The sequence below is a fragment of the Pelophylax lessonae genome (assembly GCF_965119305.1).
Source record: "Pelophylax lessonae genome assembly, chromosome: 5".
NCBI classification, from domain to species: Eukaryota; Metazoa; Chordata; class Amphibia; order Anura; family Ranidae; genus Pelophylax; species Pelophylax lessonae.
Genome location: NC_138772.1, coordinates 443620509 through 443637712, shown reverse-complemented (window position 1 = coordinate 443637712; position 17204 = coordinate 443620509). Strand labels below are relative to the sequence as shown.

At 40.3% G+C, this 17204-nt stretch overlaps 1 protein-coding gene across 1 annotated transcript in view; it reads right to left on the bottom strand.

Moving 5' to 3' along the window:
* Nucleotides 1-17204, bottom strand: part of PREX2 (phosphatidylinositol-3,4,5-trisphosphate dependent Rac exchange factor 2) — a 438451-nt gene that overhangs the window by 161718 nt on the left and 259529 nt on the right. The window contains exon 23 of the mRNA XM_082259215.1: nucleotides 13499-13660. Within this exon, the coding sequence (XP_082115341.1) occupies nucleotides 13499-13660 (162 nt within the window). The remainder of the gene's footprint in view (nucleotides 1-13498; nucleotides 13661-17204) is intronic.

Below are 17204 nucleotides of genomic sequence, written 5' to 3'. Positions count from 1 at the left end.
ACATATGGTTAGCCCTGATGTAAGACCTACCAACTGCTTCTATATAGTATAATTGGATAAGGATGACTAATAAACATACACAACCTACTTAAAATCAAATTACCCCCATTTTAGGAGATATAATAAAAAATGGAATGTAATAAAATAAAAAATATGTTGAATGTCGATCGTAAGGTTAGTCATTTCACAAGGGGTAGCAATGGCTTATGGGATCTCATGATATGGTCTATAGACCAACATGCATTACCGTGTACTAAAATAATTTGACACAGGGGGCAGGAATGCTAGGATATGTGTATAATATTCATTGAATGAAATTTACATTGGAGATTTATATATGCAATACATGTTATTTGATTTCCATATGTATGTGAGTATAGATGGTTTTTAGATATGCATTTGGATGTTGTTTCTTTTTTTTTTTTTTTTTTTATATTTCTTTATTAAATTTTCCAGGTAAAAAATTATTTACAACACTCCAATCGCTGGAGAATTTTTTCATATACATTTTACACATATTACCTTTTTTTCCCCCCTCCCTTCCTTATCCCCCCCCCGTCTCTTCTTATCATTCGACTCCTATTATTTCTCTGTATTCCCTTGTGTCCTTAAACTCTTGCCACTCATCCCAAATCTCCTCTTCATTCCCCTGTTCCTCCTCCTCCCAGGTCCTCAGCTGCTCCAACTTTCTTATTTTCTCTACTTTTAACAGCCAATCTTTCCTGGAGGGGGCCTCTTCTTTTTGCCAATTAAAGGGAATCAAGCTCTTAGCTGAGTTTAATAAGTGGGGGAGTAATGTTTTTTTATATTGCTTCACTGACATATGGGTTCCATGAAACATGCATTTCCAAGGATCCAAGGGAATATCTATTTTAGTAATTTTACTTATTAATTCTATAACTTCACTCCAGAATACTTTAATTTTTGGGCACTCCCACCATATATGGGCTATAGTCCCTACCATCTGACATCCCCTCCAGCAAAGTCTTGAACTCTCCACCTGAATTCTTCCCATCTTATCAGGAGTGATTTACCACCTTGTAATCAGTTTATAGTTCATCTCCTCCGTGTTGGTGTCTATCGCGGATTTATGTACTAATTGAAGGCTCTTATCCCACTGTTTGTTGTTACTACACGGGCCGAGGTCTCTTTCCCATTTTTCTTTTAATGATATTCCTCTCTCTTTTGTTATTGTTAACAGTATTTTATACACATTCAAAATATTATTTATCATCTTATCCTTAAGACATAATTGCTCAAAAGGGCGGAGGTCGTTTATATCTCTCAATGGCTGCGGTAGTGACAATGTGAAGTGCTTTAGTTGGATGTACCTCCACTCATTTATCTTCCAGTTTTCTTTCCTTTGTTTCAGCTCCACCAAGGTTATAATTTTCCCCTTCTCTACTATATCCCCTAATTGTGCTTATCCTTCTTCTATCCATTTACCTAATTCCTTCTCTTCCCCTGGTGCAAAAAATTTTGTGCCCTGTAACGGGATCAGTGGTGAATTGTGTTTCCAATTTTCTTTTTTATGTATATTATCCCAAGCCTTAATAGCATGTCTTGTGATTATATGCGTGTTAGTGTCCATATTTCTGAATCTCTCAGGTATCCATATAACTTTTGCTAGATGTGTACCACTCATCGTGCTTTCTATTACCACCCAATTTCTATCATTATTTTTTTTTTGTCCATTCTATCACCCTTGTGAGTATTGCTGCAAAATAATAATTTTTAAAGTCGGGTAGGGCTAATCCCCCCTTGTCCCTTACCTTTACATAGTGTAGTGTACTTTACCCTTGGTTTTTTGTATTTCCAAATAAAGCGGGATATTAATCTTTTAAGTGTTTTAAAAAATACTTGGGGTAATGAAATCGGAATCATCTGGAATTTATATATAATTTTGGGCAGGATTATCATTTTTATCGTATTTATTCTCCCTATCCAGGAAAAGATTCTCGGGGATAATCTATTTAATTCTGATCTTACTTCATTCAGAAGTTCTAGAAAATTTGTTTTGTAGAGTTTTTCTGGAGTTGGGGTTAATTTTATCCCTAAATATTTAATCTCATCTTTTCTCCAGTTGAACTGAAATTCTTTTTTTAACATCTCCTCTTCTTGTTTAGGGATATTAATATTTCTGATTTTTTTTGATTAATTTTTAAATTGGATAGTTCTCCATATTGTTTCATTATTTTAATTATGTTGGGCAAAGTGATCCTCGGATTACTTATGTAAAGCAGGATATCATCTGCAAAGGCAGATACCTTATGCTCCACTTGTCCCACCTTTATGCCCCCGATGTCCACACTATTTCTAATAGTTGCAAGTAGTGATTCCAAAGATAAGACAAATAACATCGGAGACAAGGGACATCCTTGTCTTGTTCCATTGAGCATTTTAAACGAGTCTGACAAAGTTCCATTGACCTTTACCTTTGCAGTTGGTTGATTATACAAAGTTTTGATCCAGGCCAACATTCTAGGTTTTATTCCCAACTCCACTAGGGTGTTTATCATGAACTCCCAGTCTACCCTGTCAAATGCTTTTTCCGCATCTATTGACAGGAGTAGACTAGGAGCTCTGCTTTTTACCATATGGTCTATCAACAGTATAGTTTTTATCCCATTGTCCCGTCCCTGTCTCCCCGGGATGAATCCTACTTGATCATTGTGTATCCACTCCCCCATTAAGTTCTTCATTCTAGTGGCCAAAATTTTTGTGAATAATTTAGTATCAACATTAAGTAGGGAGATGGGTCTAAAACTAGAACATAGTAACGGGTCTTTTCCCTCTTTCCGTATAACTGTGATTGATGCTGACAGGGCCTCTCTACTCATCTCGTACTGAGTCCCTATTCCGTTTATATATTCTTTAAATCTTGGGATTAAAATGTCCTTAAATTTTTTATAATAACCTATGGTAAACCCATCCGGTCCTGGGCTTTTACCTAGGCTCGTTTCTTTAATGGCTCTCTCTATTTCTTGTTCTGAGATTGGTCTTTCTAAGAATGTTAACTTTTCCTCATCTATCTTTGTCAGTCCTGCGTCTACAAGGTATTTTTTGATTTTCTCCCTCCTTTCTGTTTCATTCCCCTGTATCTCACCTTTCTTTACTGCATAAAGATTAGCATAGTAGTTTTGGAATTCTTTGGCTATTCCTGTCGTTGTTTGAATTATTTCCCCATTTTTATTTTTAATTTTATCTACAAAATTTTTTCCTTTCTTCTTTTTCAGGATTTTTGCTAGGTTTTTCCCCACCTTATTACTTTCAATGTATTTTTCTTTTATACATCTTTTCATTTCCTGCTTTATTTCCTGTTCTAGCAGATCTTTCAATTCTTCTCTCTTCACCTCAAGTAAATTATTTATTAATATATCTTGTGTATTTTTATGTTTTTGCTCTAATTGATGTACTTCTGTCATTAGCCTAATCTTATCTTTTATTCTTTCTTTTTTCCTTTGGGTCCCCTTTGAGATAAATATGCCCCTCATATAAGCCTTATGAGCTTCCCATACTATGTATTTTGGTGCATCTTTTGTATCGTTTATTTGAAAATAGAATTCCAACTCTTTCACTATTTCTTTTTCCCACTTTTTTTCTCCAAAAATCTCCTCATTTATTTTCCAAGCATCCATCCTAGGTCGCTCTTTCGCCATTTTTATTTTTACCATAATGGGGGTATGGTCCGACCAAGTCTTGACCCCAATCTCTGCCTCGCTTACCCTTTCGATCCACCTATGTTCGATTAGTATATAATCCAATCTTGAGTATGTTCCATGTACACTTGAGTAACATGTATAATCTCTATCTTTCGGATGGAGAATTCTCCAAATATCTGCCAGTTGATTTGTAAATAATTTTTCCTTTATTTTCTTTGGAAGAAAAAGTATTCACAATAGTGATACCTCTAGCGCTTTCTAATCCCTAGTGGAAATTTAAAATATGTGCTAAAAATTCACAGTGGATACAATTAATAAATAAACATGAAAATAAATCACTTCAAAAATAACTTAAAAATAATAGTCCATTCAATGTGTAGTGATAAATCAATCAACATTAATAATAAACCATAAAATGATAAAGTCCAAATCCAAATAATTTGTAATAAGGTGCTGGTGCTTCTTCCTTAATAACTGGTGCTTCCTTTCCCGTGATAAATAAATAAATAAATTGCCCACTCACCAGATGTTGTGGGTTCTATATGTCTTATGACATTAGAACCTAACTTGCTTCAATAGAAAATCCTTTCCAGGTTCGGGTTCCCTCTCCCTGGGTATGGACAGGCCGTTCGGTTAATAATCCACCATGGGATGAGTCTCCTCCAACCACGGGCCAAAGTATGAGATGTATTCCCTGCAAATCACCAAGCCATGTGCTTCCATGTGCAGGTGCTTGTGCAGATTTTCACCTGCACATGGAAGCACATGGCTTGGTGATTTGCAGGGAATACATCTCATACTTTGGCCCGTGGTTGGAGGAGACTCATCCCATGGTGGATTATTAACCGAACGGCCTGTCCATACCCAGGGAGAGGGAACCCGAACCTGGAAAGGATTTTCTATTGAAGCAAGTTAGGTTCTAATGTCATAAGACATATAGAACCCACAACATCTGGTGAGTGGGCAATTTATTTATTTATTTATCACGGGAAAGGAAGCACCAGTTATTAAGGAAGAAGCACCAGCACCTTATTACAAATTATTTGGATTTGGACTTTATCATTTTATGGTTTATTATTAATGTTGATTGATTTATCACTACACATTGAATGGACTATTATTTTTAAGTTATTTTTGAAGTGATTTATTTTCATGTTTATTTATTAATTGTATCCACTGTGAATTTTTAGCACATATTTTAAATTTCCACTAGGGATTAGCAAGCGCTAGAGGTATCACTATTGTGAATACTTTTTCTTCCAATTTGCACCCGCACTTTACTAGCAGCTGCACTTAATTATCACAATTAATTCACTTATTTATATAAATCTTAACCAGGCTACGGTCACTGCCTCTCTGGCGCGCTAATATACATAGTATATTTTTTTGCCTTTATTTTCTTTGCCTGTACTTTATTTATCCGTAGGGTTTTTGATGTGGTATCTACTTTAGGGTCAAGGCAGAGATTGAGGTCCCCTGCCAGTATGACTCCTCCTTTTTTAAACTCCATTAATTTTCCCAGTACTTTACCTAGGAAGTCTACTTGTCTCTCATTAGGGCTATATATATTTACTAGGGTCAAATCTTCATCTCCTATTTTTCCTCTTAAAAAGAGGTATCTTCCCTCTGGGTCTACCTTTCTCGGCTCTAGAACAAATCCAAGGCCCCTAGAAATGCCAATGGCTACTCCCTTGGACTTCCTCCCGGGTGAGTCCGCGTAATACCAGGTAGGATGGCTCTTAGAATACAATCTGATATTAGATGCATGAGATAAATGAGTCTCCTGTAAGAATGTCAAATCTGCTTTCAAATAACTAATTTCTTTTAAATTTTTTTTCCTTTTTTCTGGAGAGTTTAAACCTCGGACATTGTAAGATAATATGTTAACTATAACCATTGTTTCTTAACCGGTTGCCGACCGCCGCACGACTATATACTGCGGCGGTCAGCCCCGGCCAGGCAGAGTGACGTATCGGTACGTCACTCGCCTGTCACTGACTTGCGAGCCTATCGCGGGCGGGCGCGCGCCCGCCGAGGCGCGCGCCCGCCGCGGCTCGTTCACAGGCAAGTCAGTGCGTGTGACCGGCGGACTCGATGTCCGCCAGTCACACTGCGATCGCTCCTGTGAAGGGAGAAAGACAGAGCAGCTTGTGTAAACAAGCTGCCTGTCAGTTCTCCCTGTGTAAAAGTAAAGATCTGACCGTTCTACTATGTAGAACGGTTGATCTTTGCTTTTACACCAATAGGAATGTCCCTACACAGTAGAAAGCACGCCCCTAGGACACACTTAACCCCTCCCTGTCCAATAAAGTTAACCCCTTCCCTGCCAGTGTCATTTTTGCAGTAACAGTGCATATGTATAGCACTGATTACTGCAGTAATGTCACTGGTAACCCCAAAAGTGTCAAAAATGTCAGTCAAGGGTCCGATCTGTCCGCCGCAATGTCGCAGTACCGAAAAAAAAATCGCAGATCGCCGCCATTACGCGTTAAAAAAAAAAACACCAAAAATGACAAAAATCTTTCTCTTTGTTAGTAAACGCGATAACTTTTGCGCAAACCAATCAAAATACGCTTTTTGCGATTTTTTTTACCAAACATAGGTAGCATAAAACAAATTGGCCGAAAAATGTTAAAAAATTTTGATTTTTACTTTTTTTTTTGGGGAATTTCATATAAAAAAATGTGAAAAATATTGTTATTTTTGCAAAATTTACGCTCTTTTTTTGTTTATAGCGCGTGATCAAAAAATCGCACAGGTGATCAAATACCACCAAAAGAAAGCTCTGTTTGTGGGAAAAAAAGGACGTCAAATTCGTTTAGGTACAGCGTCGCACGACCGCGCAATTGTCCGTTAAAGTCACGCAGTAAAAAATCGCAAAAAGACCCCTGGTCCTTTAGCAGCCAAATCCTCCGGGGCTTAAGTGGTTAATCTTCATTACTGTCTTTCTCTATCATCTCTTCAACTCTAAAGTAGCCATAAAAACTGTTCAACCAACACCAGGGATCCCTAAGAGATGGCATTAATCCCTCTGATTTTTCTTGTCTTGTGGGTTCTCTTAATTCTTGTATTTTCTTATAGGAGACGTTTTGATCTATTAACTTCTTTTTCCCTCTTTCTTCCCCTTTCCTCTTCCCACCCCTACCCTCCCCTCCCCCAACTATTCCCAGTCCCTCCATCAGGGTTGTCGATTCTCCTTCCTCCCTTTCCAATCGACTTGTGGCCGAGGTCGAGCTCTGCTAGTGGTCACCGTTCCCTCCCATCTTCCCTACCATAGGGTCTAATGGTGACGGCCCGCTGATCTCCATAGGGCCACCCGTTTTTTATTCTTACTTGCTCCTCCTCCCCTCCTCCCCTTCTCCCGCCAGCCCTCCCCCCCTCCCCCAATCCCCCCGGTCCCCCCAGTCCTTTTTCATCCTTTTGTTTTCATCTTTTCCTTCTGTTTCCACTGATTCAATTCTCCTTCATCATCTTCTTCCTCTGGGCACTCCTGGTCGGTCCAGCCTGGAATATCCATAAGTGGGATTTTTACTGCTTCACAGAAGTCTTTGGTTTCCTCTGGGTATCTAAGGAGTACTGTCCTCCCATCTCTTCTCACTCCTAGGCCTGCTGGGAAGTTCCAAAAGTATTGTATATCTTTTTTCTTTAATATTTCTACCATTGGTCTAAGAATGCGTTTTCTATTAATTGTCTCTTTTGCCAGGTCTGGGAAAATCTGAATGTCCTCCCCGTCATATTTTAATTCCGGTCTACTTCTCATTTTCCCCCAGATCTGGCCCTTGTCTCATATTTATGGAATCTTACAATCACATCTCTTGTTTTCTCTTTTGGTAGGTTGGTTGGTTTACGCAACCTATGAATTCTCTCAAACTCAATTTTATCTTTGGTCGCCTTGCCCAGCAGAGGGTTAAATAACTTCTCCAGGGTTTCTTCTAAATTTTCTGTTGGCCCTTTCTCTGGTAATCCTCTTATTCTCAGATTTTTTCTTCGATTTCTATTCTCCTGGTCTTCGATTTTGTATAACATATTTCTCTGCTCCATTTTCATTTTTCTCATTTGTTCTTTTAGATTTTTTAGTTCTTTTCCTTGGGACTCCACCTTTTCTTCTGTTTCTTATACTCTGCCCAGAATATGCCCAAAGTCGACATGTAATGTGGCCATCTCGGCTTTGATGGATCTTTCAAGGCTGGCAAACATTTCCCGCATTTCTGATTTTGATGGTGGATAATCTTTTTCATTGAATTCATCTTCTCTATTCATGTCTCCATCCTCTATTGTTATACTGCTTTCTCTTGACACTTGTAAGCTTTCTTCTCCACTTACTCCTATATGCTTTTGATTCTTAGTTTTCTTGGTTCCCTCTGTATTTTGTTTGGGTCTAACAACCGGTTGATCCTCTGGCTGTGTGTTTTGACCTTTTCCCTCAGGTGTCATATATTTTTTAATTGTTCCTGGGCTTGCTGTGGTTTTTGGAGGCTTCCCTGCCACTTCCTTTGCCGGTTTACCTCTCATTGTGGATTCGGCTCTGGGGATTAAGCCCTCAGTATAGCTTCCTCTTATGTCTCTATTTTCAGTATGAACTAAATATCATATACATTTATTTAGTGGTTCAAGTATGAGAGGTCCCACACTTTTTGCACGACAGTCTCACTAGTTCTTAAGCTATACACTCACGCATGATAATATAGCTGTGCTACCAGGGGAAGCTGTTGTTGAAGTCAAACATATGAAAATTTTGGTGGTTTCCCCTCTCACTTAAGTACTCAGATTCCCGCACATTTCTCAATGCGCGTAAGTAAGATCTGGGGGGTTTCCACCCTCACCCAAGTGAGTAGAGTCCCACACTTTTTCCAGAACCGTTCAACTAGCTCTTAAGCATACACTTGTAAATAAATACTGTAGCAGTGCTTTCTAAGAAAGCTGATATTTGAGATTGGTCATATAAGGATTCTGGGGGGTTTCCCCTCTCATTCAAACAGGCAGAGTCCCGATCCTTTTCAACACAAACCCGCCTTCTCTTAGACCTTATACTCATAAATGACAATATGTCTTTGCTTTCAGAGAGGGCCGGTATATTATATCCAATAAAGGAGGATTCTGGGGGGTTTCCCCCCTCCCTAAATAAGCAGAGTCCCACACATTTTTTCCAAACAGTCCCGATAATTCTTAAGCTATACACTCATGAAAGATAATCTAGCAGTACTTCCAAGGAGGGCTGATATTGAAATCCTGTGCAATAAAGTCCTGGGGGGTTTCCCCTCTACCATAAGTAAGCAGTGTCCCGCACAATTTTCAGAACCATCCCTCTGACTCATTGAACTGTAAACTCATAGATGAAAATATACAGATGCTTTCACGAAGGGCTGGGAATGAGATCAAGTGTAGTGCAGTTCTATAGGGGTTTCCCCTCATACTTTGGTAAACAGATTCCCGCACATTTTTTCTCAACAGTCTCGTTAACTCTTAAGCTATATACCCCTGGGTGATAATTTAGCAGTGCTTCAAGAAAGGCTGATTTTAGGATCCAACGCAGGGGGGTTCTAGGGGATTTCCCCTCTCGCTTAAGTAAGCATAATCCCGCACTTTCTTCAGATTAGTCCCTCTGTTCTATTAAGCTGCATACTCTTAGATGATAATAAGACAGTGCTTTTTAAGAAGAGCTGATGTTGAGAAATAAACGTACAACCTCTCTGGGGGGTTTCCCTCGCACTCAAGCAAGCAAGGTCCCACACCACTTTTCCATCACAGTCACATTAGCTCTTAAGTTGTATAAGTAAGCAGAGTCCCACACATTTTTTCCAAACAGTCCCGACAATTCTTAAGCTATACACTCATGAAAGATAATTCAGCAGTACTTTCAAGGAGGGCTGATATTGAGATCATGTGAAATAAAATCCTGGGGGGTTTCCCCTCTACCATAAGTAAGCAGCGTCCCGCACAATTTTCAGAACCATCCCTCTGACTCATCAAACTATAAACTCATAGATGAAAATATGCTGATACTTTCACGAAGGGCTAGGAATGAAATCAAATGTAGTGCAATTCTATAGGGGTTTCCCCTCATACTTTGGTAAACAGATTCCCGCACATTTTTTCTCAACAGTCTCATTGACTCTTAAGCCATATACTCCTGGGTGATAATTTAACAGTGCTTCAAGGAAGGCTGATTTTATGATCCAACGCAGGTGGGTTCTAGGGGATTTCCCCTCTCGCTTAAATAAGCATAGTCTCGCACTTTTTTCAGATTAGTCCCTCTGTTCTATTGAGCTGTATACTTATAGATGATAATAAGACAGTGCTTTTCAAGAAGATCTGATGTTGAGAAATAAACGTACAACCTCTCTGGGGGTTTCCCTCGCACTCAAGCAAGCAAGGTCCCACACCACTTTTCCATCACAGTCACATTAGCTCTTAAGTTATACACTCCAAATGATGATAGTATTTTTAAGAAAGACTGTTTTGATATCGTTCATATGAAAATTCTGGGGGGTTTCCCCTCTCACCAGTCCCCTTCGGCTAATCTGTGGCGTTCCTTGTAGAGTGGTATGGTGGGGATGATTACGATGTCCAATGTTGCTGGGTCTCTCCAAGCTGGATCTCTCGGCGGTGTTCGCTCCAATCAGACCTTCTCTCCTGATCCTGGACGCCGGCTCTCCCAGTGTCTCAGCAGCCCCTGCGCTCGGCGGCCACCTCTCCAATACACAGCCGATTCCAGTCTCCAGGAGGGACCCAGGGTGCTCGTCCTCCCTCCTCCAAACCTCAGGGAGGGTCGGCAACCAGGACCGGGTCGGGGCCTCCGGGTAGCGGGGAGGGGGGGTAGCGGGGTCCAGCTAGGCAGGCATCGAGGCTAGGTGAGAGAGCATTCCCTCACATCTCTCTGGGCGGTGGCTCAGAGACTCAGCAGGCCGTCGGGATCAGCTCCATCAGCAGGCTCCTCCCTCCATAGCCCAGTGCACCTGGATGTTGTTTCTAATTGTAAACGAATTGTAAAGAGCGATGCCAGCTCGATAGCCATTACCTTACCCGGGAGTGGAGGAATATCAAAGTAATAATTTGTTGGCTTATTAATGTCAGGGCAATATATCTTGTTATATCCATATAGCTCAATGAGTAACAGTAAGAATATTCCAAGCCCGTTTTATAAAACAAGTAATTGTGTTCAATGGTAGTCCACCAATGAGAAGAGACCAGTAGCTATTTAGATCTCAGCGTTTAAGGTGGCAACCGGATTTCCTGATGATGCCTATGACAGACAAAATGCACTTAGATCTGGTTGTTGTTTGAAGTTTATGTCAAACCATTGACATCATATCCAGTACCTCCGTGGAACGCACGCCAGCCGGCGGATTGGAGGGAGGTGTGGAGCATTGAGGAGTTTAGTAGAGGCGATTCGAGCTGGTGCTGGTCTAGGCACTTTTTATGTAAGCAGATCACTTAGAGATGTTTTATAGGGGGTATTTTTAATAAACGGTGTTGCACGATCACCTTGTTTATTTGCTTTTATGTCGTATGCTATCTGCTATCTGAGGGGAGGTTATGCATTAAGGCGAATAGCATTCCATGTGGAAGAATCTCTGGATGTTCTGGTGTTCCTATCCATACAAAGCCTAGTGGTCCCAGGGACCTGGGGACTCTGGTGAGCGCAGTATTTTTGTCTTTCACACAGTGGAGCGCCTCATTTAAGGAAGAAAAGCACATTTATTATATATATTGGTTGTGGTCACAGTGATAGAGCATCACAGATTACTGCCACCTTATTTTGCAGTGGACTGTCACTTATTTTGTCAAGCAATATTTCTTTCTACTTATTGTATATTCTATGTATTTTTTTTTCACTCGCACTTTATGTAATTTATAGAGTGTTGATATACACTCACCTGTTTCAGAATATTATATGTACACTGAGTACACATGTCTTGACATAAAAAAAATTTTTTAATTCCTAACACATTACCCAGTCCAAATCAGTCCATATCAGTATAGATATCAAGCATTATAGCTTTCCCCATTGAGATCTGATGTGTTTTCAAATTGTTCCTTACATTTTTTTGAGCAGTGTATTTAAAATCCACTAAATAATGATGAAAATATTTTGTATATGTATAAAATGGTCATGTTGCTCATAGAAAACAAGATTCACTTATTTATTTTCTATCCTGAAAGTGCAGAAAAGAAAAGTCTGGTTGGTGTGAGCACAAGCCCAGATCTTTCTCCAGACATTATGATGGATGGGGGATATGGTGTCTGTGGCTGTTCAGACTTCTGTGGTTAATTTAGCCCCGTGGGCTTTTTGTATAAATCATACTCGGGTTCACAAATAACTACTGAGGATGTAAGCTCAATCTGGAAACAATATTTATAGCTTGTTCCTGTGGTTTATTTCAACACAACCCCACAATAAGGAAATATGTGATTAAGTGGACAAAAAATAAATAAAATCCTGCCTGAATTCTTGTGTTAGTATATTTGTCAGTGCAATTGGTTTCAGTTTTCTGTCCAGTCTTTGGCAGTCCAGAGGTCTTCAATAGGTCTTCAACACCTTTGTCACAAAGGCAAAAGCAGTAGATCGGATGTACTATAATTTGCTGCCACTTTCAGGCAGCACAAGGTCCCATGTCCTATAGTTGGTGGATTGTCCTATATTTTGGTGTCATCAAAGAATGCCAGAATACCATCAATTGTATGTGCAAGCTAAAGAATCCTGTGCTGAAAAATATGGAGGCTACAGTTGGTAACTTCATGAAAATTCAAGCTGCCTGGTTGCCCCTGTCGTCATTACATTTTGAATTACTAGTCTGGAACAAACAGAACTCTAACCTTCATACTTGTTACTTTGGATCAACAGCCAGACAACTAGCATGTACGAAAAGATTCAAGTTTTCAAAAGTGTTGAAAGTCCAAAGTTCAAAAGTGGCAGCCTACATGTTCTCGCTACAGGTTGCTTTAAATTCTGTTTTTGGTAATGCTTTCAGTAAAAGCTTACCTTCAATCATGATGCCAGTGTCTCCTCTTTCCCTGGTAAACTGCACTCTACATACCCCAGAAATCCAGCAAAGATTATAGCTATGTACTATCACTGATATTGTTGACAGAACATGCAGGTAGTGGTTAAGAGCTTGTAGCTTGGTCACGCTAGCTGCGCCCAACACTCTGCGCTCTGTTTACCATGCCTACTAATAACCCCAGTTTACCACTGTGACGGTGTTCACCGTCACTGGAATTTAAGGACAGATGGGTGATGGTTTGGATTGCTTCATATTTGTCAGCAATGTCTCCATGTAGAAATATTGAGATTTGTTCCCATTTGCCATGACGTCTGTGATTTCTGAGTGCTGTGTGTGTTACATATCTTTCAGTGTCAGAGAGGCTTTCCTTTTGTTTGTTTATTGGGAGGGAATGTGGATTGCCCTGTCTCATGCTGAGTGCTGATGACCTCCCATTGTTCTGTGTCTGGCTATTGTGTACATTGATTGTCCCCTGGGGGCTTCTGTCTCATTACACATAACAGTCCTTCTACTCAAGCTATCGGACCAATCCCTGCTGACTCATTTTCAAGTCCTCATTTGCATGGCTAAGGAGGACCTGAAGGAGAACGGCATGTATTGTGCAATTGACCAATGGGAAAGCGGTTGTTGGGGGCAGGATGTTCCAAATTCTGTATAAAAGTGTGCTGTGTACTTCCAATAAATTGTCTTCCTGTTTGAACTTACATACAGCCTGCCTGGTGTTTGTTCTAATGGTTTCCGAATGGCACATCCAAGCACTGGTAATCTGCTTATATACTATTTTTTATTCTTTTTGGTTATTCAGATACTCATTGAAGTAAATTACAATACCTTTCTGTAACTAGTGATCCTCCTGTAAATATGTTCAATTTTCTCTCGACAGATGAGAGTGAATTTATTCTGAAGCTCTGGAGGAATGACTTCTTGTAAAGAATGCAGATTGCTGCAGTTTTGCACAAACTGTTCATCACTTTTAGCAAAAGCATCTAATACCTGTGAGGGAAATCAGAAAACAGGTCATTGCAATTAGTCTTGGAAATATAATTTACAGTAAAACAATCCCTGCTAAGTCAGCTATATTCATTGTTGGGATTTTACCAAACTTTATAATTGCAGATCTGAATCTGCTTCTATCAATACTGAGAACAAAGAACTTGTGGAATCTGTTTAATATGACTTTTAAATTCATTGGCTCTGTCTTTTTCCAAATGATATAATCAGTGCTAGTGGTCTGATAAGAAATATTGCACCAAAGAAACAACCCCCAAGTATTAAAAATAAGGACATTGCAAGGTGCTTGTAATTTGGCTTCACCTTTCTGATGGCTTTTGGAAGAAGCTGTGAACCAATTACAGGTGTGGAGGTTAATAATTCTTGAAATACCTTTCATAAATTCAATACTCCTGCTATAATTGTAAAAAACATACTTGCAGCATTTTTCATTTCCATAAATTATTTTATTTTTTTGTTTCAAAAAAATTGAATTAATCGAAGCAAATACAATACAAAGGTATAATGGTACCAGATAAGAACATGTGACAGTTATTATTGAAACATAATGGGCGCACATGAGGAAATAGGTGATGAAACATTGATAGAAAATATTAGTATTTGTTGAAAAGCAGTTACTGTAATAGGGAGTAATAAGCATAGGAAAGGTAATGTTATGGTTGTAAAGTAAGGTGGGCATTATTTTTTATTGACTTGCAATGTGCCTTTGAACTTTGAACTTAATAGTAAATTTGGCTTCTTCAGAAGGGTCAATTCCCTTGCACAGCCCCTTCCCTTCTGCCATAGCTCTCTCCTTTTCTAGAAGTCTTTAAAGTGGGCCTACACTGCATCTAAGCACCACAAACCAAAAAAACATTTTAATTTATTTTTAATATTTAAAGCAAACTCCTCTATTCGTCCATTGATGTCTCCATGCTTTATTTTGCTGAGAAATCACTTTGAAAGATACCCCCTAGCATTTCTGGTCATGGCAATCTGGATTAAGGGCAGATGACTCATGTAGCATTTACTTCCTGGAATCCATCTGTCCATAGCTCGGGCATGCAAGCAGGAGGGTGTGCTTAGCTTAAGGAACCTCTATTGAAGACTCCTGGGATGTATGGAATCATTCGTCTAGGCCTGGTGTAAGGTAAACCGGATTTCTAGCATCAAAAAGCTAGTGCAGATTCATGCTCGTGCACATTACACATGTGCTAATATTAATGAGCAAAGGACCAATGTTATTTATGCAGTGACAGTTCATTGTGCACCTTTTTGTGTCCTTGGCACTTGGCGCCCAGTGGCCTATTTAAACTGGTTTATTACTATGAGCAGTTTCTGAATGGTCTTCATTAGGGATGGGCTGGATGTTCAACTCGAACACCCGGGACACTCTGCGGCAAGTTCGCCCGCGGATGAGCGCCCCATAATGCACTGCACGATTGCAGTGCATTAAGTGCTTGTGATTGGCCAAAGCATGTATCTGACCTGTATGCTTTGGCCAATCACAGCACAATGTCCTGCCAGAGCCATTACTGGCCAAAATCAGGGTGCTTTTAGCCAATCATGGCTCAGGGGCTAAGTCCACGCCCCACACTATATAAGGCTGCTGCTTACGCGGCAGCCATTAATAGTGTGTGATAATAGAGGTTAGGCTGGTAGCTAGTGGATAGTGTGTTGAGTTAGTTTACTGCAGTCAGTGTAGTGTTCAGGTTATACTCCACTTTGAAAATGTATAGATATGTTGTAGGCCTGGGTCCCCTCTCAGTGCTCCCCAAGTTTTGTGTCCCTGTCTCTTATAGTTTGTGAGCAGTGCCATGCCAAGCTGACCAAGATTTCCCATAAACACCAATATTAAAGACAGGGGGCAGTGCCATGCCAATCTGACCAATATTTCCCATGGATGCCAATGAGCACTGAAAGCTGAAATTTAGTCTAGGCAGGAAGAGGGTGAAAGGGCCCTGTATTTAAGTGGTTAAGGGGAACTCTATGACAGAATAAAAAAAAAAAAACAGCATTGGCTCCCCCCCAAAAAATCCATACCAGGCCCCCTCCTCCTGAACCATACCAGGACACTTGCCCAATGTAGATGGGGACAAGGGCCTCTTGCCCACAACCCTGAGCTGTGGCTATGGGGGTCTTCAGGTGGAGGGCTTATCGAAAATCTGGAATCCCCCTTTAACAAGGGGGCCCCAAGATCCCGGCCCCGCCCCCTATGTGAATGGGTATCAGGTACCTCTAACCATTCACCAAAAAAGTGTACAAAAAAATAAACATAAAAATAAAAGTCCTCTATTCAAAAATAAAAAAATATTGTCCCTTGATGTAAATCCATCGTCAATCAAGACGCTCGCCGCACCCAAAAAATAGAAAAAAATTCAAAGACGATTCCGCCTCTTCTGAGGTGTCCCGCCGAATGACACTCTTGAGCTTTCACAGCTGTTTTATAGTCAAGGGGTGGGGCCACCCGGTTACATCACACTGTGGCACCACCCCTTCTGACGTCACATGACGTCACGTGACGTCAGACGGGGTGGTGCCACCGGGTGACGTAACTGGGTGGCCCTGCCCCTTGCCTATAAAAGAGCTGTCAAAACTCAAGAGCGGCATACGGCAGGTAGCCTCGGAAAGGCGAAACGTCTTTGAATTTTTATGGCAATAACTTGCATATAAGCCTTTAAAATTAGGACTTTTGATTATTCATGTTCGTGTCCCATAGATTTTAATAGAGTTTGCATGTTCGCTAGAACTTTTTCCCTTTTCAAGATGTTCTGGTGCCAACCAAACAGGGGGTGTCCGGCCCATCACTAGTCTTCTTCAGCTCGTACCTGTATTCTCAAGCCCTGATCTGATGTACCTGCTTACTCATGACCTGGCTTGCCTTTGGACTACTACTTTGACCTTTTCTTGTTTACTTGTTCTGATCTGCCTGCTGACTCGGTACTTTGTTTCCCGGCTGTTAATGACTTTGGCCTGCCTCCTGGATTTTGCTTTGCATGCTGATTCGGTGCCTTGCTGCCCAGTTGCCACTGTCTGCTGCTCGTCTCCTGGTTCTGCTTCCATCCCACACTCTGGTACCAAGATGCTCCTGCATCCTGTTCAGAGGACTGTGACTACCAGCTCTACCCAATTACAGAGTGGACATCACCAGCTAGCTGCTACGGCACTCATGCCACCCCTTGCCTCTACACTCTTTGTCTCCACCTTCAGGAGTGTTGGGCGGGAGGTGCAAGAGAGGCCTCCACAATATTACAATCTTCACCAGGTATGTGATACCTGGAAACCAGAAAGTAATTTAATAAACGAATAAAACAAGTAAATGTAATATTCTTTCTTTTCTATTTACTAATTATAGCAGCAGGATTAAAAAATAGACAATGTTGTTTGAGAAGTTGTTACTACATAACTTTTATGTATGTAGCAGCAGGGGTAGAAGCAAATTTATTTTATTGGTACTTAATTATTACATAGATTTGCCGAATCAAAACATTACCAAGCTTTGATAATGATATTTTTATTTAGCTGATCCCTTTTATACGTGTAGCTA